At 43.8% G+C, this 26504-nt stretch overlaps 1 protein-coding gene across 2 annotated transcripts in view; it reads right to left on the bottom strand.

Moving 5' to 3' along the window:
• The window catches only part of LOC144597878 (protein Niban 1-like), a 95731-nt gene that overhangs the window by 54220 nt on the left and 15007 nt on the right, over positions 1–26504 (bottom strand). For both annotated transcript variants that reach the window (XM_078407609.1, XM_078407610.1), the window contains exons 2-3: positions 9117–9247; positions 2144–2275 (exon numbers count right to left, since the gene is read on the bottom strand). In XM_078407609.1, coding sequence (XP_078263735.1) covers positions 2144–2275; positions 9117–9247 — 263 coding nt within the window. The remainder of the gene's footprint in view (positions 1–2143; positions 2276–9116; positions 9248–26504) is intronic.

The following is a 26504-nucleotide window of genomic DNA, read 5'->3' as shown; positions in this document are numbered from 1 at the left end:
CTGGATATCAACGTTGGGGTTATGATTAGTAAGTTCACAGATGATATGAAAGATGTTGAATGGCGAGGAAAGTTCTCAAAGGCTACAGCAATATATAGTTAATTTCACAGAATGCATCACACACTTGTTGGAATTAAATGCTGCACATTAATGCTCCACCCAACTTGGTTTCATAAATCAGGGCAAAGAATAGAAATAGTTAGATTTAGCTCTTAGGGCTGAATGAATCAAGGGATATGGGGAAAAAGCAGGAACGGGGTATTGATATTAGATGATCAGCCATGATCACATTGAATGGTGGTGCTGGCTCGAAGGGCCGAATGGCCTACCCCTGCACCTATTTCTCTATGTTTCTGTAGAATGGATCGAAAGTTGGGTGGAGCATTAATGTGAAGCATTTCATCCCAACAAATGTTTGATGCATTCTGTGAAATTAATTAGGGGTCGGATATATGCGGTAAATAGTAGGGCAGCAAGGAACATTGGTGAACAGAGGGAGCTGGGGGGTTCAAAGTCCATGGTACCCCGAAAGTGGCCACTCATATAGGTAGTGAAGGTAGCATGCGACATCTTGCTTTTATAAATCAGGGCAAAGAATATAGAGGTTGTGACGTTGTGTTGTAACGTGTCCTGATGTTATTGTGGTTGCACTTGACAGAGTAGATCTCTGATGAGTAGATCTCTGATGAGTAGATCTCTGAGGAGATTCATCAGGATATTGTGTGTAGGAAAGAACTGCAGATGCTGGTTTAAACCGAAGATAGACACAAAATGCTGGAGTAACTCAGCAGGACAAGCAGCATCTCTGGAGAGAAGGAATGGGTGACGTTTCAGGTCAAGACCCTTCTTCAGACTGATCCAGTCTGATTCAGCTTGAAGAAGGGTCTCGAACCAAAATGTCACCCATTCCTTCTCTCCAGAGATGCTGCCTGTGATGCTGAGTTACTCCAGCATTCTGTGTCTATCTTCATCAGGATATTGCCTGGACTGGAGGATCTTAAGTTGTGAGGGGAGATTGAAGAGATTGGTTTTCCCTGGAGCGAAGGAGGCGCAGGGGTGATCTGATAGGTATATAAAATAATAAAAGGCATAAATAAGGTTAGAGTGAGAATCTTTTCCCCATGATAAGGGTCTCAAATACAGGGGAGTATTAAAGTGAGAGTATAGAGTTTTAAAGGGAATTTGAGGGGAGAGTTTTTTTCAGACACAAAAAGTGGTCAGAGGAGTTGATGGAGTTGATGCAGTCACTATGTCCAAGACATATTCAGACAGGAGCTTGAACAGGAAAGGTATAGAAGGATGCAGAGGTAATATGTATCATGTATGGTCGGTGGTAGCCAGTGCCATCTTCTTCGCTGCCGTGTGCTGGGGTAGCAGGGCGAAGGTTGCGGAAGCCAATAGAATGAACAAACTCATCAGGAAGGCTGGCTCCGTCCTGGGGGCGGAGTTGGATTCTTGAGAGGTGGTCTTGGAGGGGAAGATGCTCCTCAAACTGCGGAGCATCTTGGAAGGAGATAAGACTTTCTTTTACCTTCCATCACAGTGTGCAGGTGCCTGGAGGAGAATCACTGTGATGGATGTTTGTGTTGAATTACGTGGTTGTGTGTTTTGTGCTTTTTTAGTGTTGTGACTGCATGGTAACTAAATTTCATTCAAACTTGTTTTGAGTGACAAATAAAGTTATTCTATACGGCTCACCCCCTCCATGACACACTGGTCAACCTGAGGAGCACCTTCAGCTGGTTCCTCCAAGACGCAGCACAGAACGCCACAGGAGATCATTCTTCCCTGTGGCTATCAAACTGTACAACTCCTCCCCCTTCTGTCATGGGGTAGACTGAGACTGAGACTGACCCCCCCCTCCCCAATCTTTGCACATCCCCCAATCCTTTCCATTCATCACTTTAATTTCATGTTTCATGTATTTTGTGTTTTTGTGGTTTATATGACTGTTGGCAGACCAATTTCCCTCCTGGGATAAATAAAGTTCTCTCGTATCGTATCGTATCATGGTAAACATAATAATAATAATAATACATTTTATTTATATAGCGCTTTTCATATACTCAAAGACGCTTTACAGACATGTCAGCATTAATACCCATTTCGTGCTGTTCAACTGCATGACACAAAAAACACTTACGTCCTTGTTTTCATAGCATTCAATGCTGTTGTCATTTTTTATAACAATGTATCGGTCTTTCCATTTCTTGAACTCTTCCACGTATTGTGTCACTTCTTGTTCATAAACCACTTTCCCAGCTTCTGCTGACTCCTGCAAGAGAGAATCTCAATTTTAATGCACAGTACGGATAAACGAATCACTTCATTTCAACTTATTTGAGTAAAAGGTTTGGTATCTTAACATAAACTGCAAAGATAGGACGGTGTTAAACACCGGCTAGTACACAAATGCATTGTGCTGAGGACTTGGGATGTGGCCTTGCTCAAATGTCAGTCTATGCTTCCCTGGAACGAGACAGGCCAAGAGGGAGATACCCTGGAATACTTCAATGGGGAGGGGGAGGGAGGGGTGGTGGGAAGCAGCATTCATTCAGAGCAATTTCAAATCTTGTAAGTATTGTTTGACAACAAAAAGAGAGCTGAAAGTAAAATATCCTTAAGAAAAAAGTTGCAAATCAAAAATAAAGTCAAAACTAAATGAACAAATCCATGACACAAAACTTTTCTTCGAATATCAGTTGTCTTTTTCAGCTCTGGCCTTTGTCCAATAATCTCCCAATCAAAAAAAACCCTTGCCCATGTTCAGCGATTACGGGCTCTGTCCTGCCCCTCTTTTCCAGTTTTCGTTCCCACCTCTCCACCCCCCCTGCAATTAGTCTGGAGAATGGTCCCAACCCAAAACATCACCTATCCATGTTCTGCAGTGATGCTGCCTGAACAGCTGATTTACTGCAGCTTTTTGTGTCTAACTTTGGTGTAAACCTTCCTTCCTATGCATTTGCATCTTTCCTTGGTATAAACCAGCATCTGCAGTTCCTTGTTCTTATATTCTCTTAATATCAGTTATTGTTCCGTTCTGAAGGCAAGCTCAGTACCCTGCAGGAATAACTCCAAGTTAATCATACATTCATCTTCTTCAATTAAAGCCCAAACCTGCAAATTAGTGCATCAAGGGACAGCAACGATTCTTTATCACAACTGCGTGTTGAATTAATGAAGTGCGGTCTTGAAGAGTTTCAGTTTGGTAGTTCAGTGAAACCACAAATACATCCCAACTATTTCATTAGAAGTAGTTGACAGAGGAAGCTTTCAGCAAAACACTCACAGGCAAGCAGAAGCATTCCTTCAACAGATAATGAAATCTTTGTCAAGCACAAAATATGAAATTGCATGAATTTCCACTCATCTACATTGACCTACATTTAATGGGGCAAAAGCAATATTTGTCTTTTCTCAGATAAGCAACTTTATTAAGAAATCCAGCTGATGACTAATCTGCTATGGATGGAGTTTAGATTTAACAGACAGGTTAAGAATAATAAATGTGTAGGAAGGAATTGCAGATGTTAGTTTAAAACTAGGGGTGAGAATACAAAAATCGGAGATGCAGAGGGGCTTGGGAGTGCTGGAGAAGGATTCCCAAAAGGTTAATCTGCAAGTCAAATCGGTAGTAAAGAGAGCAAACTCAATGAGTAGGTTAACCTACGATGAGTGTTTGTCGGCACTGGGCCTGTACTCGCTGGAGTTTAGAAGAATGAGGGGAGACGTCATTGAAACACGCTTGGATAGAGTGGATGTGGGGAGGATGTTTCCACTACTGGGAGAGTCTAGGACTAGAGGTCATAGCCTCAGAATTAAAGCACGTTCTTTATGGGGGAGAAGGCAGGAGAATGGGGCTAGGAGAGAGAGATAAATCAGCCATGATTGAATGGCGGTGGACTTGATGGGTCAAATAACCTAATTCTACTCCTATTCCTTATGACCTTAAACCGAAGATCGACACAAAATGGTGGAGTAACTCAGCGGGAAAGGCAGCATCTCTGGAAAGAGGAAATGGGTGACATTTTGGGTCAAGACCCTTCTTCGGACTGAATCGTCTCACCCAGGGCGGCACGGTGGCACAACGGTAGAGTTGCTGCCCTACCGCGGATGCAGCGCTGGAGACCCGGGTTCGAACCCGACTACGAGTGCTGTCTGTACGGACTTTGTACTTTCTCCCCGTGACCTGCGTGGGTTTTCACCGAGGTCCTCGGTTTCCTCCCACACTCCAAAGACGTGTAGGTTTGTAGGTTAATTGGCTTGGTAAATGTAAAAATTGTCCCTAGTGGATATAGGATGGTGTTAATGTGCGGGGATCGCTGGTCGGCGCGGACCCGGTGGGCCGAAAGGGCCTGTTTCCCCGCTGTATCTCTAAACTAAAATAAACTAAGCTGATTTTAATAGCAATTCTCCCAATCTGTTTCAAGTACATTTTTTGTAATTTAGGCAAATTTAGGCAAAGTTGCGGGTGGGGTTATGGGGAAAAGGCAGGAGAATGGGGTTAGGAGGAAGAAATAAATCAGCCATGATTGAATAGCGGAGTAGACTTGATGGGTCGAATGGCCTAATTCTGCTCCTATTACGTATGACCTTAAACTCAACAGCTAAGATGTCTTTAGCAAAGAAAACACAAGTAATAGAAACATAGCAAAAAAAAAATAGGTGCAAGAGAAGGCCATTCGGTCCTTCGAGCCAGCACCGCCATTCAATATGATCATGGCTGATCTTCTAAAATCAGTACCCCGTTGCTGCTTTTTCCCCATATCCCTTGATTCCTTTAGCCTGAAGAGCTAAATCTAACTCTCTCTTGAAAACATCCAGTGAATTGGCCTCCACTGCTTTCTGTGGCAGAGAATTCCACAGATTTACAACTCTCTGGGTGAAAAAGTTTTTCCTCATCTCAGTCCTAAATGGCCTTACCCCTTAAACTGTGGCCCCTGGTTCTGGACTCTCCCAACATCGGGAATTTTTTTCCTGCATCTAGCCTGTCCAATCCTTTTTGTATGTTTCTATAAGATCCCCTCTCATCCTTCTAAATTCCAGTGAATACAAGCCCATTCGACCCATTCTTTCCTCATACGTCAGTCACGCCCTGTTCTTTCATCATATGTCAGTCCCATTTTAGACACAAAATATTTAGACCAACTGCTCTGTGAGTGTTCTAGTCGAGGGGTAAAATTGTTTAGCAGGGCGTTGGACAAACCTCCCAGCTATTCTTCCAGTGGTGATCTGTGATTATTGATTTTGCATTCAATTGGATGGGTAAAGCTGGGCCTCAAAGATAACATCATCACTGTGACACTATTCTGACAGTGACCACATTGGAGTGTCAGCCTGAATTATATGCTCAAACCTCCAGAACAGTGCTTACTGGAAATGAGATGGGTGGAAATGTGTACATTGTAATAAAAATGACTTCAATGTCTTCTCTCTTGTTACCCTTGGACAGATATGCTGAGGAGGAAAGGAAATAAAAGTAACCAAATATTATCTATCGTACAAATTTAAAGTGCCTAAAAGAACATTGCAGCGAAATATTCTGAATCAGAAGTTGCAATGCTACTTCTGGGTACTCCATCACTTCACAAACAGGAATACTTTGTACAAAAATGCAACAATTATATGTGTTCAAAGTTCTCTTCCTGGAAAATAATGGCCAGTTACATTTTATTTGCGTTACATTTTAAATCGAATCTTTTCTATGCGACTGGGATGGAGATTGCATCACTGAGTGGATGCGTAGCTCTCCAGAATGTTCAGGACATCCCAAGCAAAGAAGCTGGTCTTCCCTCTCCAATATGCAAGGGCCATTACTGAGATATAGATGGGGGGTTGCGGGAGGGTGAAGTTCCCAGTTCTCAGCTTCCTATTTCTACTTCCTTCATGTTGCCTTTTAGACTCAACCGCAAAAGGAATTTTGAATAAACCAGGTATTGGGGTTTGTTTGTTATTGGTATTGTTTTGTTGTTGTCAGATGCATCAATATACATTGAAAAGCCTTGTTTCCATGATATCCAGTCAAATTATACCACACACGAGTGCAATCATGTCATAAACATGTGCAACAGGTAGCGCAAAGAGAAAAATACTAGTGTGCAGAATACAGTGTTACGGCATAATAGCATTATATTTACAGAGTAAAAGTCCAAGGTCCACAATGAGGAAGGTTGGAAAATTGGGACTACACCCTAGCTGAGGGGAGCACCATTCGGTCGTCTGATACCAACAGGTAAGGGGCTGTTCCGGAATCTTTCAAGCTTTTGCATCTTCTGCCCGATAGGAGCGGGGGAAAAGAGAAAATGACCCAAATAAAAAATATCCTTGACGATGTTGGCTGCTTTCCTGAGGCAGCCTGGTGTAGATGGAGTCGATGGTGGGGAGGCTGGTGCGTTTGATGGACTGGGCCACATCTACAAATCTCGGCAATTTCTAGCGGTCTTGGCCAGAGCTATTGCCAAACCAAGCTGTGACACATTCCGAGAGGATGCTTTCTATGGTGAATCTTTAAAAGTTGTTGGGAGTCGTGGAGACATTGCAAACTTCCGTACTCTTCTGAGGAAGTAGAGGCTTCGGTGAGCTTTCTTGGTCATAATGTGATTGGTCCAGGATAAATTGTTGGTGATATTGTTCACAGAATCCACAACCAGAAAACTGTCAATGTCAGTCACAAACGCAATAAAAACTCCAGAGCACAAATGAAGGAGTATTGCTGTGTCAGGGGTTGGTTTGTATGGATCAGTTGCCCCATTTTTACCTTTGGGTGCAAACCAAATTTTCTGGCAATTAAGGGGAGCAATTATCTTCTGTCTTCTTCAATCTGCATAATTAAAACTGGTTTTCTGCCATTTTCACACTACAGTTTGCAGGCGTTGCTGTGCATAATTTGGTTGCAACATTGACTGCAACACAACATTGGGCCCACTTCAGAATTACTTTGTGCTTTGCGATGGCCTGAAGTTGTGAAATTTGTTGAAAATGTACTTCATTCTTTTATCCTTCTCACGGCAAAAGGAACAGTAGAATCCCCCCGATCATGTGTGGAATAAGGTAATCCAACACAATCAAGAACACCATCATTTACCATCATCTCAATGCAAGGGGTGGGTATGGATGGTAAACGTAGCCAAGCCAGCATTGGTGCAAAACAAGAACAATCGTCATGAAAAGAGCAACTGATGTAAGAATATCATACAGCCACCCACAGCACACTGACTACTGGAGCAATCTTCAGCTGTGGGACAGAATGCGACAGGCGGGTAACAATGCAAATTTGAGAAGCAGGAAGTTCAGATAAGAAAATAAGACATCCCACACAGGATTTGCAAAAGGATTTAATAATATGTGCAAGGAGCCTGATGTTGATTAGTTGCCAGCACAATCTGATGATGGGTGTGGTCAGAATGGGTGTGTGGAGGATTGTACAGAGGTTCTGGGGTGGTTGGTCTTTATACATCGCAGGCCAATGAGGAAAGCATAAGGTTAAACTATTTGGAAGGTGTGGAAGTCACCCATGAATAAAAAGGTATCAGCAAGTGGAGTATTAGGTAGAGTTTGCACAATGTGGTAATGAGGTAACTGGAAGTAGAATAAGAGCTCAGATCCAAACCAACACTATCAGCGAGATGGAGCAGCAAGAGACAGCAAATCATGGAACATTAACTCAAATCAGTGATGGGGGAACAATGGGTCAGGCAGCACCTGCGGAGAAAAATGGATAGATACGTTTTGGGATCCAGATGTTCATCGGACTGCCTTCACTAGCTGCCATCATTAAGGATCTGAGGATTAAATCTTTGACATAGAGTAGTTGATTTACTGGAATGAGCTGCCAGAGGAGGAGGTGGGGGGAGGAATGGTAACAACATTTAATAGGCACCTGGACAGGGCCTAGAGGGATATGGAATTAATGCAGACAAGTAGGATTAGTGTGGCTAGGCATTGACGTTCTGGCCTGTTCCTCTGCTGTACAACTCCACGACTCTATAACGGCACTGTGCTGTCAGTCCCTGCTGACCTTCCTGGCCTGCGTGTATCTTCAGTCTGAAGAAGGGTCTCGACCCGAAACGTCACCCATTCCTTCTCTCCAGAGATGCTGCCTGTCCCGCTGAGTTACTCCTGCTTTTTGTGTCTATCCCCGTGTAACTATCATTGGATTGACATTGGGCAAAATTTAAAAACAGGACCAAGAGGCAGGAATGTAAGCCCTCCTTGATGGAACGGTAATTAAAACTGATATTCTTACCAAAGACTGCAGAAAATCAGCCTCTATTCTTGGCTCAGTTGATCACTTGCCAGAGCTGATGCGTGATAAAATGTGGGGATTTACAAAGAATTTGAACTCAACCACTTCCTGACGTGACAAATCATTCAAATAACTTGCCATTGCCCAGGTATTAATAACTTGCCATTGCCCAGGTATTAATAACTTGCCATTGCCCAGGTATTAGCACGTCAAGTTGAAATCTCGTGGAAATGGTAGAATTTCTGGGATAATTACTGGCTTTGCAGTCACAGTTGTGGGGAAGGGGGTCATTCAGAACGAGGTTGCCTCCTATTGGAATGTCTGTAACTTCTTCAGAAGAAGGGTCTTCACCCGAAACGCCACCCATCCCTTCCCTCCAGAAATGCTGGCTGTCCCGCTGAGTTACTCCAGCTTTTTGTGTCTGTCTTCAGCATTTTCTCTTTTCATTTCTCACCTTCAGCACACACTGTAGGATGTTTATGGCAGGTTCTGCTGCTGCAGGGATGAACTGTGCCCACAAGTTCAATTTAGTTTATTATCACGTGTACCAAGGTACAGTGAAAAGCTTTTGTTGCGTGCTATCCAGTCAGCGGAAAGCAATACATGATTATAATCAAGCCAATTACAGTGCATAGATACATGATAAGGGAATAATGCTTGGTGCAAGGTAAAGCCAGCAAAGTCCAATCAAGGACAGTCCGAGGGTCACCAAAGAGGTAGATAGTAGTTGAGCACTGCTCTCTGGGTGTGGTCGGATTGCCTGATAACAGCTGGGAAGATGTAACACAGGGAATGCAGCTCAGAATTGCAGCAGCCAGTTGGGATGGTGGGCTAACTCGACCAGAGCCAAAGGACAAATCAGATACTGTACCTTACGGCTCAGCAGTTGCGGCTGAGTCTCTCTGTCTTGCTCTATCTCACGTCGAATGTGATTGAAGAAGGTCACAGGGTATTGCCGCCGATAATGAGGGCTGAAATTTTTAAGCTCTGCTTCAGCCTTGCCTGAAAATAGAACAGGAAAATCATAGCAAGGTGCAACATGGATGTAAAGCCAGAGTCACACATGAATCACTGATTACATCATGCTAGGTACAACAAAAACTTTTAAATTCTCCCTCATTAATCTGCAAAGGGAATCCACAAACTATGTTGGATCCCACTGTCCTCACGCAATGCTGAAAACAGGTCACGTACAGACGTAGTGAGATTGGTAGTCAATACTGACAATAAAACAGGTTACACCCCAGCTGCATGAACATTGACTTCTCTAACTTCAGATAGTTCCTCTGTCACTCTCTTTCCCCTCCCCCTTCCCAGTTCCCCCACTAGTTTTCCTGTCTCCTACTACATCCTTTCTTTGTCCCGCCCCCTCTCCTGACATCAGTCTGAAGAAGGGTCTCAACCCGAAATGCCACCCATTCCTTCTCTCCCGAGTTGCTGCCTGACCCGCTGAGTTACTCCAGCATTTTGTGTCTATCTTCGATTTATACCAGCATCTGCAGTTTTTTTTACACATAAAACAGATTCCCTTGGTCAGAATCACCTCTCTTAAGATTGTGCGCCATGAGTAAGAATAAGAAGCAGTGCCCTTACAGCAATAAACAAAAGACATGCATTTCTGCTACAACTTAATAGTTGCATTCCTATGAAAACTCATATTGTAGAAAATTGCATAATAAAGACAATAATGAATGGGGGAAAAGGGTATTAGCGGTAGAATTTCAGGCTCACAATAACAAAGTTATTTTTCCCACAAGATTTTCAAAAGTAAATATCTTTTCAGGAGCTTTCAGCTTATTTTTTTATTACTGTACTGTTTAATCGGGTATCCCCACACAAGTTTCAATTGAAGTGATTGCTTCTCAATTTCAATGGCCACCTGTAGTTAAATTAGAAGCTGCATTCTTAAGGGATGTTACATGGAAACTTTTCCCACCCCCCTCTATATCATGGGGAAATTACAATGGAAACAGTTTTTCCCTTTATACTGTTTAAATCTAAGACAGCTTTTTTTCTCTGATTGTCAATTTACGAAATAGCTTTTCAGTGCTTCCCCAGTTCCCATCTGAATTCATGTTATAACCAGTTTGGCCCTTGCAAAGCAAGTGGTAATGAAACATAATTTATAGCAAAATTGGGGCTTGCCCCCCCCATATCAAAAATCTTCTAACCCACCACTCTATCTCCAGATCCCTCAGGTCGGCCGACTTGGGGCTACTCACTATCCCGCGGTCTAGGCTTAAGCTCAGGGGTGACCGCGCTTTTGCGGTTGCAGCTCCTAGACTGTGGAACAGCATCCCTCTCCCCATCAGAACTGCCCCCTCCATCGACTCCTTTAAGTCCAGGCTCAAAACCTATTTCTACTCCCTAACGTTTGAGGCCCTCTGAGGGGGCGCTGTGAACTGTTTATGTATGTGCTGTTATGTTTGTGTGCCATTATATGTTTGTTCTTAGTACCTGAACTGATGTACAGCACTTAGGTCAATGTGGGTTGTTTTTAAATGTGCTATACAAATAAAATTGACTTGACTTGACTTGACTACCTGTACCTTCACTGTGCTCCTTGTTACCTCTTCAAAAAGATCTCTCATTGGTCAGACATAACAAATTGACATTGTCAATAGTTAATCTGCAGCTCTCTAAATACTCTCTCAGAACTGTTCCAATCATTTGGCCACTACCGGTGTCTAATTTTTGTTTCTTTCTCCAAATCCAGCAGTTCCTCTAAGTACGGTGAATCAATCCTAACATATGTTTTATGACGCAGGAAACATAAAGTGCTGAAGTACCTCAATGGGTCAGGCAGCATCTCATGGATGAACATGGATAGGCAATGTTTTGGATTGGGATCCGTCATTCAAACTGACATTGTTTACTATCTTTTCATGGTGTTAACACAATGTTGTGGATCATCCCAATGCTATTTAGTCAACACATCAAATGAAGGCACTCCATAGAACTGGAGTGGATGCAAGTCATCCTCAACCCCAAAGGATTGCTGAAGAATAATAATGATTTACTAGACCAAGTGGACCCATTGGGCCCAAACCTCTCCTGTATTGGTGCAGCACCCTCTCCCTCCCTCCCCTCCCCCCTCTCTCCCGCCCTCCTCCCTCACCCCCTCCTCCCTCCCACCTCCCCTCCCCTTCCCGCCCTGCCTCCTCCCCCCTCCCTCCCTCCCTAGGAGATAGATTTAAACTTTAAAATGTAAATAACTTTAAAAATATAACACCGATTTCAATTAAACTTCTTCCATTAGCACCAAAGGGACGACGGTAAGGAAGGTGGGCCTAAAATTGTCACGCTATCATGTACAGTTTTGGCTGTAGTTCAGGAACAAACAAACAAATTAGAGTTTTTGTATATAGATTATTAGTAGTAGTAATAATAATAATATTTATTAAAGTAACTAAATTCAAGATCTTCAATTTTGAGCTTCACACATCTGAAGAAGGGTCTCAACCCAAAACGTCACCCATTCCTTCTCTCTAGAGATGCTGCCTGTCCCGCTGAGTTACTGCAGCATTTTGTGCCTGTCTTCATTGTTGTTGGGTTCCCCAGTTTCCTGCCTTGCTCGCTCACTTTCAGTACGGTGAACTCTGTTGCAATTTCATGCAGTTGCTTGTATTTGCTTTGAAGAAGGGATCCCTGCATCCGGTTCCTCCAGCAGCAGGAGAGAGTGTCGCTGCAATGATGGGAAGAAAGAGGGAGAAAACTCCCGGCAGGTCTGGGATGTAGATGTTGAAGAGGCTGTCAGAGCGCACGCTCTTTGCGCGCGGCCCCACAGAGTCCCACCACGGCTACAGCCATGGAGGTCACTGCATGGGCATGAGAGCAGTCTCCGAATGCCTGCACTTGGCGGAAGTCTGAAACACAGGCAGAAGTGCACGGTCTTTTGTCTGCTCCTGCAGCTGAAACCATTGGGTGATCTCCTTGATCCAGCAAGCGGTGAGAGGTGGCAGAGATCAGCACCAGCCTGCAATGATCCTGAGTGATTCCAGGATTTTCTCCATTTACTTCAGATTCCCGGCATCTGCAGTTGTTTTGATTTTAAGGCACCTGTGAGATTATATCCAAGGGTCGCTGAAGGGGGTAGATTTCATTGATGGACAAAGAAAACAGGCTGGCTATTAGCCCTTTAACCTGAATGGATAATCTCAGCAAGTAAATAAAAACTGTTGTTTTCAGACCATTGAGGTGGGAAATTCCTCCTGAGGTGAACTTTGTATGTAGTGCTGTTAGTGACCTAATTCGAAGGAATTTTAGTCTGGAGTGAAGATGATGAGACAATTAAAAATCATGCCAAAATGTCAGGAGATGTCCAGAAATAAGCATAGAATTACTCTACTCTGCCTTAAGCCCATAGTCCACCACATACCAAATGCTTTTTATTCACAAAATGACTGAAGAAGGGTCTCGACCCGAAACATCGCCCATTCCTTCTCTCCTGAGATGCTGCCTGATCTGCTGAGTTACTCCAGCATTTTGTGAATAAATACCTTTGATTTGTTCCAGCATATGCAGTTATTTTCTTACATACCAAATGCTTCTTTGGAGCTGTGCAAAGGCATTTCCAGGCAATTTAATTTAGGAGTTACTTTATTCAAGCTGTTAGCTTTTCCAATTCAAAGTCTGCTTTTCAAACAAATTAATAATCAAGGCCTCGAGAGAGATGGTTTTGGAACTGAGGCCCATATTAGGAGAAGAAATTTCAATGCAGGATTAATTTAGGCTGTCTTCATGTGGTTCCCCAAAGACCATGGCTCCACGGCAATGAAGCGTTCCTTAGTTCAGCGTTTTGTGTTTGGAGCCCTGCAGGCAGATGGTATGGACTGCGAATTCTCCATACATCTGCAGAAATAAGTCTGGCAAATCCATTTTCAATCACACATCCACTTCAACTCTACATCCATTCTCATGTGTAATGCTTTTTTGTTAATGTAATGGCAATGCGGAGGGGTTTAGGTAATGCAAAATAAAACATACAGCTGTACAGTTAGCTGAGGTTTTGTGATCATTTCACTTAATACTGCCTGTGCACAACAAGCCCAGGAAATCCCTGCTTCTGCTGAACTCATTGCTGAGAATCTCTGTCTGCCTGCCTTCCCTTCACTCTTTCATTGCTCTAACCAGAGTTCCAGAGTTCATTCAGTCTTTACTATTAATTCAAGTGGGGGAGAGGGTCGGGGTGTAATGTTAGAGAGGGGACTCGTGATTTACTCCATTTTCAATTCGATTGCTTGTCAAGGGTGGGCCTGGCACGGGATACTTTGTAACTTTGTCAGCGCCCTTTATGTGGCAACAATTGCATACCTTGAGCATGCAAGCAAAGAATTTCACTGTGACTTTTCCGGGCCTACAGCGTCCAAGTCAAAGGAGATTGTGATTGACTTCATGAAATGGCACCAAAGTAGAGATGGTCGAAAGTTTCAAGTTCCTTGGAGTAAATATCACCAGCAATATGTCCTGGTCCAGACTATCAAGCAAACCGACCATCCTTCCATTGACACCATCTACACTTTGCGCTGCCTCGGCAAGGCCACCAGCGTAATCAAGGACCAGTCTCACCTCCTCTCCCATCGGGCAAGAGGTAAAGAAGTCTGAAAACGCACGACTCCAGATTCAGGGAGAGTTTCTTCCCAGCTATTTATCAGGCAGCTGAACAGTCCACTCATCAGCTAGAGTGTGGTCCTGACCTCCCATCTACCTCCTTGGCGTCCTTTTAACTATCTTTTATCGGAATGTGTCTTGCACTAAATGTTGTACGCTTTATCCTTTATCTGTGCTCTGTGGACAGCTCGATTGTAATCATGTGTAGTGTTTTCTTTGACTGGAGAGCAGGCAAAAAAAAAGCTTTTTACTGTACCTTGGTACACGTGACAATAATAAATTATTAAAACTAAAACTAAATTTGTAAAAGGGATAATGGTATGCTCGGTTAACAAGTTGGAAGGAAGAAATAGAAATGTGCAACGTGTAGATAAGTTTATGGAGAGAGTTCCAGAGCAGATGGCTTTGACAGCAGAAGGTTTGTCTGTCTTTGGTGGAGTGGAAAAAAGTGCAGGCTGTTGCTGTTTTGGTCAAGAATCATCATCAGTCTGAAGAAGGGTCCCGACCCAAAACCTTACCTAACCATGTTCTCCAGAGATGCTGCCTGATCCGCTAAGTTACTACAGCACTTTGTGCCTTTTTGTGTAAACCAGCATCTGCAGTTCCTTATTTCTACTCGTTGTCATTATTCACATGTTGTGAAGAACACTCCATATTCTCCGTTTTACATGGTTGCGATACTTTTGAGATCTTTTTCATCATTACCAAGCTGATTGTTCGTGACATTCTGGAGCACTTGTGTACTTACACAACTAGATCTCTCTTACCCACTTCACGGTGAATTTTTAATAGGAAAGTAGGGGGAGGTGGAGGCACTCACGTTTTCTAAACTGTTTATGGTTATCTTTACAGACATTATGTCTGAAGAAGGGTCTCGACCCCAAAACATCACCCATTCCTTCTCTCCAGAGATGCTGCCTGTCCCGCTGAGTTACTCCAGCTTTTTGTGTCTTTCTTCAGTTTATCTTTACTATTGATTATGCCTCTGATCTGGACGACAAACGCAGAATGTGTCCTTGGACGTACAGGCATTTTTGGGCCTCGATGGTGCAATTTCCATCAAGATCACCATATCAAGATAGAGCTCTTAATGATAGCGGTGTCAGAGGGTATGGGGAGAAGGCAGGAACGGGGTACTGATTGAGAATGATCAGCCATGATCACATTGAATGGCGGTGCTGGCTCGAAGGGCTGAATGGCCTACTCCTGTCTATTGTCTATCTTTACAGAATATGGAAATGCAATTCCTTCTCCTGAACAACATCGAGTCTGAGAACCACAAGTGCCCACAAGAATTGATGAAGTTTAAACTAATGCAAAATAAACCATAATTATAAAGCAGACTAATATCAGCGCATGACACAAACTCTGTTTCTTGTAAGACAATTAGCTTAATCACTGAGGTCCCTGAGGTCTTCATTACAGTAAAAGATAAACAATCTCAATGAAAACATAAATCATTTTAATCTTCTAGTATCAATGGGATCCTTCCATCAGCTCCATCTTCCTCTCTCCCCCACTACCTTTCTGCTTTCTGCAAGGTCCACTCTCTCCACAACTTTAGCATCGCGGAGCTTGCGATCCCTTTGCCGGGGATTGAAGCTCCAACCGCGGGGCCTGTGGACTTTAACATCGTGAAGCCCGCGGTCTCTGGAAGGAAGAGGCTGACACGGGAGCTCCATGCCGCGGAGAGAGTTTCAACCGCCCCGACGCGGGAGTTTCGATCACCCCGCCGGGGGGCTTCGATCGTCGGCTGTGGGGGCTTTGATCACCCCGACTGCGGATGGTTTGACTGCCCCGACAGCGGGAGAACAAGAGGAAGAAGATTGGACTTTATTGCCTTCCATCACAGTGAGGAATGTGGAATCCACTGTGGTGGATGTTTATGGTAACTTTTATGTGGCTGTGTGTCTTGTAGCTTTTCACTTAGTATGGCTGTATGGTAACTCAAATTTCACTGTACCTTAATTGGTACATGTGACAATAAACTGACCTTGAAACCTTGAACTTAATGGATCATTCATTCCTTCCTACCCAACCTTTGTGCAGATCCCTGGCACTTTCCCTGCATTTGTATGTGCTAGGACCTGTGTTCCTTCACCTCACGCCTCACCTCCATCTCGGGACCTAATCAGCCCTTCTTGTTGTAGCGGAGATTCACGCTGGCTTTCTCCAACCTGTTATTGCATGTAGTGCTCATGACATGGTCTCCCCTTATATGGACAAGACCAACCCTAGACTAGGGAACTGCTTTGCCGAACATCTGCACTCTGCCTGCAACACCATTCTGGGCTTCCAGTTACATGCATTTTCAACCCTCATTCCCATACCGATCTGTCAGTCCTCGAACTTCTCTTGTGCCACAGCGAGGCCAAATGCAAACAACGTAACCAACACCTCGTATTTGGCGTAGTAGCCTACAGCCAATTGGTACGGACATTGAATGTTCCAATTTCACAATATTCTCAGTTTTACATGGTTGAGATTGTTTTGAGATATTTTTCATCATGACATTCTGGATGCCAGGAGCACTTGTGCACTTACACAACTAGATCTCCTCCTTTAACCACTTCCCAGTGATTTTCCAAAAGAAGAGTAGGGAGAGGTGGAAGCACACACATTGTCCAAGCTGTTTATGTTTACAAGTGATTATCCTCCACCCCCCGGGTGATTTGTGTTCTGCTTTTGGGGAAACCACTCCTCCCTGCCCACCACTGTCTTCTTCCCCTTTGTTCACTTTTTTCCATCCCTCCCCCTTGTTACCAAGACATGTTACCTTCCCCCATCTACTTCCATCTGTCCTTCCACATGTCTCTGTGGGTTTCCACTCCCTTGCTTCCCCTTTCCTCCCAATCCCATCTACCCACATCCCTCCCTTATCTGCTTCCACAACACCTGCCTGCTTCAGCCTCACCCTTCCCTCTCACTTCTGTGCACTGGCTGTATTCCCTCTACACTCTCAGTTCTGAAGGGAGGGTCTCGCCTGATACTGCGATCATTCTTTTGCCTCCACAGATGCTGCTTTACCTGCCGAGTTCTTCCTTCAGTTTATATTTTACTCCAGATTCCAGCATCTGAAGCCTCTTCTGTCTCAATTTAATCTGTAGCAACTGGACTTGCAGTTCAGGAATTTTTCCATCATGTAAGAAACTGGGCTAAATTTTTTACTTGAACTACATATATCTGGGGAATTCTTTTGTAATTTTCATTTTTGAATGATTCGTGTATGTCCCAGTAGAAATGATGTGTAGGTTGTTCTTAGGATGAATTCACATGCAGCTTTGAGCGCAAGGGTGGAGACGGCTGGCTGGCTAATGAGCTCCAGCAGAAAGACAGGCCCCAGCAATAAGGAAGAAGCTGAGTTCCTCCACTCTTCACTGCAGACAGGACTCATGTAGTGTACGTGAGGAGTCTGGTGGAAGGTCCCAGTGGACCTCAAGATGACGTGACAACAGATGCAAACCAGTCGGTTTTAGCAGATGTGTAAACTACCGTTGCTAAGGTGAAATAACAGTTAGTGTGCGTAAGAATGAAAATGTGTGTGAAGTGTACGGATTGGACATGGTGATTGCTTGCGAAGTGCCAAACTGCAAGTGGTCCCGCCAAGGATGCGGTGATCAGTGAGGCTGAGATCACAGCGTGCACCTCTGATGTGCATCATGTGATAAGGTTGGAATCGGAATCAGTGATGGGACAACCAGGGATGAGGTTCCTAATGCTCAGCACTGAGAATGATGGCTGCACGATGTTGTGTGCAAGTCATGTTTCACGATAGACATCCTTCAATTGACGGTGAAATCATTAGATGCAAACTAACACCAGAAGAACACTAGACACACTGTGGTAAAATACACAGAGAAATGCCACCTGGAAATGATCACTGCTGAATCCAGTCTGGGCTAAATTGCATTTGTGTGTGATTTGTATATGGAAAGCAGGAGCTGGTGGATCCATTTCTAGCCTATTGTTTCAACACACCTATATCAGATTTCTTGTGAAGAATGCTTCTCATTGTGTGGTACATGTGTACACACTGTAGGCAAGGCCCATAATAATAATAATAATATATTCCTTTATTCGTTCCACCGGGGAAATTTACAAATAAGTCTTGTTTTCAGTATTTTCCTTGCTTTCCACTTAAGCACCATTTATCTCTTTTTGCAGTTGAAGTATATATAGCTGATCGCTAGATAGTAAGTTGTTGATCAGGTTTCTTTTGGTGCTGGAGAATACGTGGTGAAATAGAGGCACTATGTGCCTTTTGCTTGCAAACCCTGGAGATCATGGTAACTGCCTTCTGGCAATGAGTGAAATGAAGTCTTTGCTTTTTTTGGTTCAAGATTAACAAAGGCCTGCAAACAACATGATGGTGCTTTTATCTCTAGCAACAACCAAGAACAAGCAATGTGCGTAGAAGTTCACACATGCTCACCTTTGCATCTGCACTGAGGTTGTGATTGCTAACTGTGAGAACTGATAAATTTGAAGTGTAAGCTATCTTAAACAATATTCAATCCTGACTGTACTGTCTTTATATTTAGAGTCATATAGCATAGAAACAAGCCCTTCGGCCCAACTCGTTCATGCCAACCAAGCTGCCCCATCGAAGCTGGTCTAATTTGCCCTCGTTTGCCCCATGTCCCTCTAAACCTTTCCTATCCATGTATCTGTACAAGTGCCTTTTAAATGCTCTGACTGTACCTGGCTTAACTCCCTCCTCTGGACTTTCTTTCACTTTCTGTTTTATCAATCATCTGGGCATGGTTCTACAGCAGACCTCTGGTAAATACTTCCATGCATGGCCCACTTTACATGACAAGATGCTTCACATGCACAACAGCCTCTACAGGTCAGCACCCATGCTTTGTCAGCACCCATGCTTTGTCAGCATTGCTTCACGAGTTTAGCAGTCAACAGATTGCAGATTCATGCTCCTCTTGGGTGCATAATCTTTTTTTTTTTTTTTTTTTTTTTTGAAAAGCATATGTACAAATCGAAATTTTAAAAAAACCACATTTGTTACAAAGTTCTTACATAGCTTCAATTTTTAAATTTTTGAAGAGAGAAAGTAAAAATAAAAATATAAAACTATAAACTTGGGAAGAGAGAGTAAGAGGGTTAAAAAAAAATTTTTTTAAAAAGGATCTAACAATAAAAATTAACGGGAGTAGATCCGGGAGACAAAAACCACAGCTGTACATCCAACCCCCAACTCAAGTTTCAACTTTTTATTTAAATTTTTTTTTAATTTTTTTTAAAATTTTAGTCCTGTGCCAAACCCATTTACTTTTCTAAAAATTCAATAAATGGAGTCCATATTTTTAAAAATAACTCAGGTTTGTCGATTAAGGCAAACCTTATTTTTTCCAAATGCAGAGTCTCTGTCATTTCCATAGTCCACATTTTAATTGTGGGGGTTATTGGTTTTTTCCAAAATTTAAGTATTAGTTTTTTCGCAGTTATTAGACTGTAATCAAGAAAATGTACCTGACTTACTGTAAAATTTGTAGTATGTTCTGATAATCCTAATATAATTAATTTTGGGTCCATATCTAATTTTTTATTAATAACTTTAGAAACTATTTTAAAAATCTCCAACCAGAAGTTTTGCATTTTTATACAAGTTACGAAAATATGAGTTAAATTAGCTTCTTGAAATTGACATTTATCACACATAGGAGAGATACTAGGAAAAATCCTATTTAATTTCGTCTTCGAATAATGTAATCTATGTATTATTTTAAATTGTATTAAGGAATGTCTAGTATTCAATGAACATTGATGTTGTAAACTTTCATCCCATATATCTTGCATTATAAATTGATTCAATTCGTCCTCCCATGCTCGTCTATAAGATTCTGATGACGGAATGTCAATGTCAAGGAGAATATTGGTGAAACATTTCAGCAGACCAACGCGGGAAAGCTGACCTGTAAGAAGTACTGTCCTCAGTTCAGATGTTAGATCGTTTACTCCCAGGTAAATGTAAATCACCCAGTGGCCGTATGCTTTCCCTGTGTCCTGGACTAAAACATAAGCCGCTTAGTCATTTATCTTTTGTTGTGTGCAGGACCACACTTTTCAAAGTCAAAAGAGCATTCCACTAATAGAATGTGTCAGTCTGTGAAATCTTTTGCGTTGTCCATAAGACATAAACAGCAAAATCAAAAGGACTATAGATGCCGCAAATCTGAAACAAGAAGAGAAAATGCTGGAAACATTCAACGGATCAGGCATCATCCGCGTGAAGAGAAACAGAGTTGATCTTTCAGGTTGAAATGTTGCTGGCTTTGCATTTCATATTCTACTTTGCCTCAGAGACACTGACTGAGGGAGGGGACACCGAATGAATGAATGAATGAATGAATGAGTGAATGATATTTTATTTTGCAGTCTTTGTTTTGCATACACACGTATGCAAAGAGTCGCCATGTATAGGGCGACAAAGTTTCAAAGTATTCCATTTAGTCCCCAATGGTTCCCCTTTGTTCTCTCGGTGGTTCCCCCACACTGGGTCCCTCTTTGTTCTCGGTGTCCCCCCCCCCCCCCACACACACCAGATCCCATGTTGTTATCAGCGGCCCCCCACACCAGGTCCCCCTTTGTTCTCTCGGTGGTTCCCCCACACACCGGGTCCCCCTTTGTTCTCGGTGGTCCCCCCACATTGGGTCCCCCTTTGTTCTCTCGGTGGTTCCCGCACACACTGGGTCCCCCTTTGTTCTCGGTGTGTCCCCCCACACCAGGTCCTTTGTTGGTGGTTCCCCCACACTGGGTCCCCCTTTGTTCTCTCGGTGGTCCCCCCACACCGGGTCCCCCTTTGTTCTCGGTGCCCCCCCCCCCCCACACCAGGTCCTCCTTTGTTCTGGGTGGTCCCCCCCACACTGGGTCCCCCTTTGTTCTCTCGGTGGTTCCCCCACACTGGGTCCCCCTTTGTTCTCTCGGTCGTTCCCCCACACCGGGTCCCCCTTTGTTCTCGGTGCCCCCCCCCCCCACACTGGGTCCCTCTTTATTCTCAGCGGCCCCCCCACGCCAGGTGGCCCTATGTTTTCTTGGTGCCACGAGTAATGGAAGGGAGCTGATGGAATTAGAGCTCGTCCCTACGTAAATACCCCATGATTCATCGGCTTGGTAGGAGGGCACACAGGATTTTTTGCCTGGCCCATTTATCAATTACCCCTCTGTCTACTTCACTGTTGCATGCTGACAATAGCTCTAATTGCCGGTTTTTATACTTTGAGTGAACATATCCATTTCCTGGGCATTATTTTGCAAAACACATGCCTCGATAGCCATCGTTTATGCAAATTCCCTCGCTACAGATCCATAGCAATAAACGGTGTAAACAACACCGAAACAAACTGCCTCCGTAACCCTGAACATTATTATGTTCGTTCAAGTGTTAAGTACATGATTTACATTTCACACACACAAGAGCCTGGAGTGTGTGAGTGGCGTGTTGAAAAGTCAATAAACAGGTACATCATCAAACACGGCGCATCTATTTTAACTTTGTCTTTGTGAAAGACCTAAAGAGCACACTTGAAAAAACATCTATACTTCACTTCTCATTACAAGCCACACTCGAGGTTCAGTTCATTCCAGGAAACCCTTGCAAAAGGGTAAAATGTGTTGTTCTGAATGTTTAGTTTTATAATTGGCTGCATTACTGCAAAATATAAACAGATGATGTTTGTACCCTCTCCTTAACACAAATGTAATCTGTATAACATCTACAACTAGTGGCATTTACACTGAACACATTTAGAAAACAACATTGTTTGAAGGAATCTGATACCCTTTTTTTTCTGGTAAGGCAGCGACTGTAGTGGAGCTCTGAGTCAATAGACAATAGACAATAGACAATAGGTGCAGGAGTAGGCCATTCAGCCCTTCGAGCCAGCACCGCCATTCAATGCGATCATGGCTGAGGATGTTTAATGATAAAGCTGGATGTATCCTTCTTCAGGTCCCTGATTTCCTCAGTCTTTGAACACGAAGGCTGTTACATCACCTCCAGTTGCAAACCAATGTGTCATATTTCAGTTGCATTGCATTTCATCACATGACACACATTATGAGTTGCGGTCAGACAGCCAAACATGCAGTATGAACTGCAGCTTCAACTACGGACTGACACATTTTAACGGTTGGCATTCCTCACCAGGAACATCTTTTATTTCGGGGGCAGTTTTGAGAGAATACCATGAAGGCAATTAAAACAACCACATCCTTCTGTTTGAGGGATCAGCAGACAAAGCAGAGAGATAAAATGGAAGCAGTTGAAGATGAAGTGCGAGAGAAACACTGAAGGTTGCAAAGTTGCAATGCTCGGAGGGATGCAATTTGTGAAATGTGGATATATCGGAAAAAGACATAAGGTGCTGGAGTAACTCAACAGAATTTAGTGTGCCAATGTCTCAATGTCCACTGCCCTACAATCAGCAGCTGCCCCATGAAGATCACTGTGCGTATAGTAGTTTGCAGGCAACCACAACACCATCGTAGTCCAGTTACCTGTCCGCCGACAGGGAGAGGGCAGTGGTGGAGAAGGGCTTTCAAGGAGCAGGAGACGGCTGCCATTTGCCAGGCAGGCAGCATTCATGATCCCACTGCAGCCACATCGCGATGCCAATCAGCCCACCAGCCTCTTCTGTAGTTGGTGCAATCTGCAGCCGGCCGGCCTGCATGATCACCCTCCAAGGCAGCTGCAGTCCCAGCTACTGAAGCCCAACGGCCTTTCACCAGCCGCACTGCAACCACTGGGTCACAACTCCAGAGTGCTCCACATCCTCCGCTTTTCCTGGATTTCACTGATCATTTACCAGTTTTTGTTATTCATAAGATCATAAGCGATAGGAGCAATATTAGGCCATTCGGCCCATCGCATACTCTGCCATTCAATCATGGCTGATTTATCGCTCCCATCGAACCCCATTCTCCTGCCTTTTCCCCATAACATCTGACACCCTTACTAATCAATAATCTATCTATCTCTGCCTTAAAAATATCTGCCAACTTGCCTCCACAGCCTTCTGTGGCAAAGAATTCTACAGATTCACCACCCTCTGACTGAAGAAGGGTGAAGAATTGTTTTATAAAGTTCTCTGGCCTATGAGTGCGTGCGACAAATTTTTCCTTCTTCGAAAACAAAACAGATCCTACATAGATACACAGACAATAGGTGCAGGAGGAAGCCATTCAGCCCTTCGAGCCAGCGCCGCCATTCAATGTGATCATGGCTGATCATCCACAATCAGTACTCCGTTCCTGCCTTCTCCCCATACCCCTTGATTCCACTAGCCCTAAGAGCTCTATCTAACTCTCTCTTGAATGCATCCAGTGAATTGGCCTCCACTGCCTTCTGAGGCAAAGAATTCCACAAATTCATAACTCTCTGTGTGAAAAAGTTTTTCCTCATCTCCGTTCTAAATGGCCTACCCCTTATTCCCCAACATCGGGAACATGTTTCCTGCATCTAGCATGTCCAATTCTTTAATAATTTGGGAAGTTTCTATAAGATCTCCTCTCATCCTTCTAAATTCCAGTGTATACAAGCCCAGTCGCTCCATTCTTTCATCATATGACAGTCCCGCCATCCCGGGAATTAACCTCATGAACCTACGCTGCACTCCTTCAATAGCAAGAATATCCTTCCTCAAATTAGGAATATCCTTCCTTCAAATTAGGATCAAACCTAGCCCAGGGGGATTGCTACAAATTGTAGAGGTCCATCAGGACCTGGTGCCCAGCCTGGCTGAAAGGGTTTCCTCTGAAAGTGGCATTTTCTTTAGAAATCGGAGGAAGAACTCAGCCCAAATAATTACCTCCAACTGAATGCAGAGGCTCAATTCTGTGGTGAATTCAAAGGGGATGTCCGTGTAATATGGCAAGAGATTTGTGACTATTTTATCCAATTTCAATTCATTTTCTTTCGATTGTTTTGCCCCAGTTGTTTCATTTGTACCTTAATTGGTACATGTGACAAGAACCTGACCTTTGAACCTGAACCTTTGAACTTCAATGTTCAGAGTGGCCCCGTCGCAGAAGCGTCCATGTCGCGGGGCTGGAAACTGGAAGTGTCCTGAGCTAATTCTGCTACCACCATCGTCTACTGTATAAGTGATGGCTCCCACTGATTGTCGCCGGAAGCTTGCGTCCTTTTCAGGACGGACGTTGACAGTGATGTGGAGTCACTCCCGAGGACTGCAACATGGATGATGGACACGAAAGAAGAATGTTCAGAGCCACTCCCGAGGACTGCAATGCATCCATTCAAAAGATGAGCACCTCAACCTGACATTGACTCTCAGTGGAACAGTACAGGAGGCCACAGACATATAGGTCAGAATAGAGGATTGAAGTCGGAGACAACTAAAGACTTTGTCACTTCTGTGGACAGAAAGCAGGTGTTCTGGAAAGAAGTCACCTCAGCTGACTCTAGTTACTTCAATATAGAGGAGACCGCATTGTCAGCACTGACTGCAGTAGAATGGATTGGAGGAAATGCAAGTGAATCACCAGTTTAATTTGGAAATACGCATTGGGTCTTCAGGTGGTGGGAAGGGACAAAGTCAAAGAGGACTTCCCTCCCTCTAATGGGATATGGTTGGTGAAGATGGAAAAATGGACCAGGAAAAATAAAAACAAAAAATACTGGAAATAAACAGCAGCTTTTATAGAAAGATATTTCTATAAAACATCATCCAGTTTTTGCTATTTTGCACATCGTCAGTTGTTGTACTAAGCAAAGCAATGTTTTTTGAGATTATTGGAAATTTATTTTACTCCATTCATGGGAATTGAAGATGGTGCAAGTCTCCAGTTCCCCAATGGTCCCTCGACGTGGTTTTGTTGACCGCAGCATGAATTAGCTCGAAAGGTTTGAGCAATAGTGCACTTAATTATTGTTTTCTGGGACAAAAGCCTTGGCCAATTTCACAATTAAATTCAGAAATCATGGAGAACAACAGGAATATTGTCCTGATCAGAACTGCTCGAATGTAGAGATGCCCATGATGCTCGGATCCAATTTTGTGGTCAAAAAGGGGATTCCAAGACTTCAGATGATAAACACAAAATGCTGGAGTAACTCAGCAGGTCAGGCAGCATCTCTGGAGAGAAAGAATGGGTGACTTTTCGGGTCAAAACCCTTCTTCAGACTGATATCAGGGGAGGGGGCGGGACAAAGATAGAATGTAGTCGGAAACAGGAATACTAGTGGGAGAACTGGGAAGGGGGAGGGGATAGAGAGAGAAAGCAGGGACTATCTGAAGTTAGAGAAGTCAATGTTCATACCGCTGGGGTGTAAACTACCCAAGTGAAATATGAGGTGCTGTTCCTCCAATTTGCGGTGGGCCTAACTCTGATAATGGAGGAGGCCCAGGACAGAAAGGTCAGACTGGGAGTGGGAGTTGAAATGCTGAGCCACCGGGAGACTGAGCGAAGGTGTTGAGCGAAACGATCGCTGAGCCTGCGTTTGGTTTCGCTGATGTGGAGAAGTTGACATCTGGAACAGCGGATACAGTAGATGAGGTTGGAGGAGGTGCAGGTGAACCTCTTCCTCACCAGGAAAGGCTGTTTGGGTCCTTGGATGGAGTCGATGGGGGAGGTAAAGGAACAAGTGTTGCATCTCTTGCGGTTGCAGGGGAATAGTTGGAAAGTTGGAAAGAGGCCTACAAATGATGAGCGGGAGCCCACATGGGTGGTGAGTGTTCGTGGGGCTTAGCTTCAGGTTTTGGCTTACACCATGGGGCGTACAAGGTGGGTTAGCTTTGCACAAAAGCAGGACATTGGACCCAACTGATTGTCTGGTGTTTATGCTCTGCACAACCTCCCACTATTCACTTTATCTTCTCTATCAGGAAAGTGCATTATTCCCTCTCACTTATCCAATCACTCATTCAGTGCATCGATACCCTTCAACGACACAGGTGAGAATATTTTACCCAGTCTTTGGTTTCTTCTGAAGCTTGAGTTGTTTTCCATTATGATCAGTAGTCAAAAGATGGAATACGTAAAAATAAATTTGTATTGGTTTCACAAAATGGACAACTTTTGGAGCGCATAACTTCATTTGAAAATTGTGCGGAATATAACAATTCTATTGAAAGCTCTAAGGAACATGCTCTCCACCACCAACATGATATTCGCTGCCTCAAGAATGCAGCCAAGAATGTAGACTTTTGCAGAGTCCCCTTCCCCTCTCCCCACTCACCATCCACAACACCACAGTCACATCTGTGGAGTCATTTAAGTTCCTTGGAACCATCATCTCCAAGGACCTTAAATGGGGGGCCACCATCAACTCCACAGTCAAAAAGGCCCAACCAAGGATGTACCTCCTGCAGCAGCTGAGGAAACACAAGCTGCCACAGGCAATGATGGTCCAATTCTATACTGCCATCATAGAGTCTGTCCTCACCTTCTCCATCATGGTCTGGTTTGGCTCAGCCACCAAGCACGACACCCAGAGGCTGCAATGAATCATTCGATCAGCTGAGAAGGTTGATGGCTGTAACCTTCCCCCCATTGACGAACTGTGCACTGCAAGGGCCAGGAAGCGAGCGGGTAAGATCATCTCTGGCCCCTCTTACCCTGGCCACAAACTCTTTCAAGCACTTCCCTGTGGAAGGCGACTCCGGACTGTCAA

This window comes from Rhinoraja longicauda, chromosome 11 (genome assembly GCF_053455715.1).
Source record: "Rhinoraja longicauda isolate Sanriku21f chromosome 11, sRhiLon1.1, whole genome shotgun sequence".
In the NCBI taxonomy this organism is placed as follows: Eukaryota; Metazoa; Chordata; class Chondrichthyes; order Rajiformes; family Arhynchobatidae; genus Rhinoraja; species Rhinoraja longicauda.
Note: the sequence above shows the minus strand (reverse complement) of the source record. Positions and strands in the feature narration are given on the sequence as shown.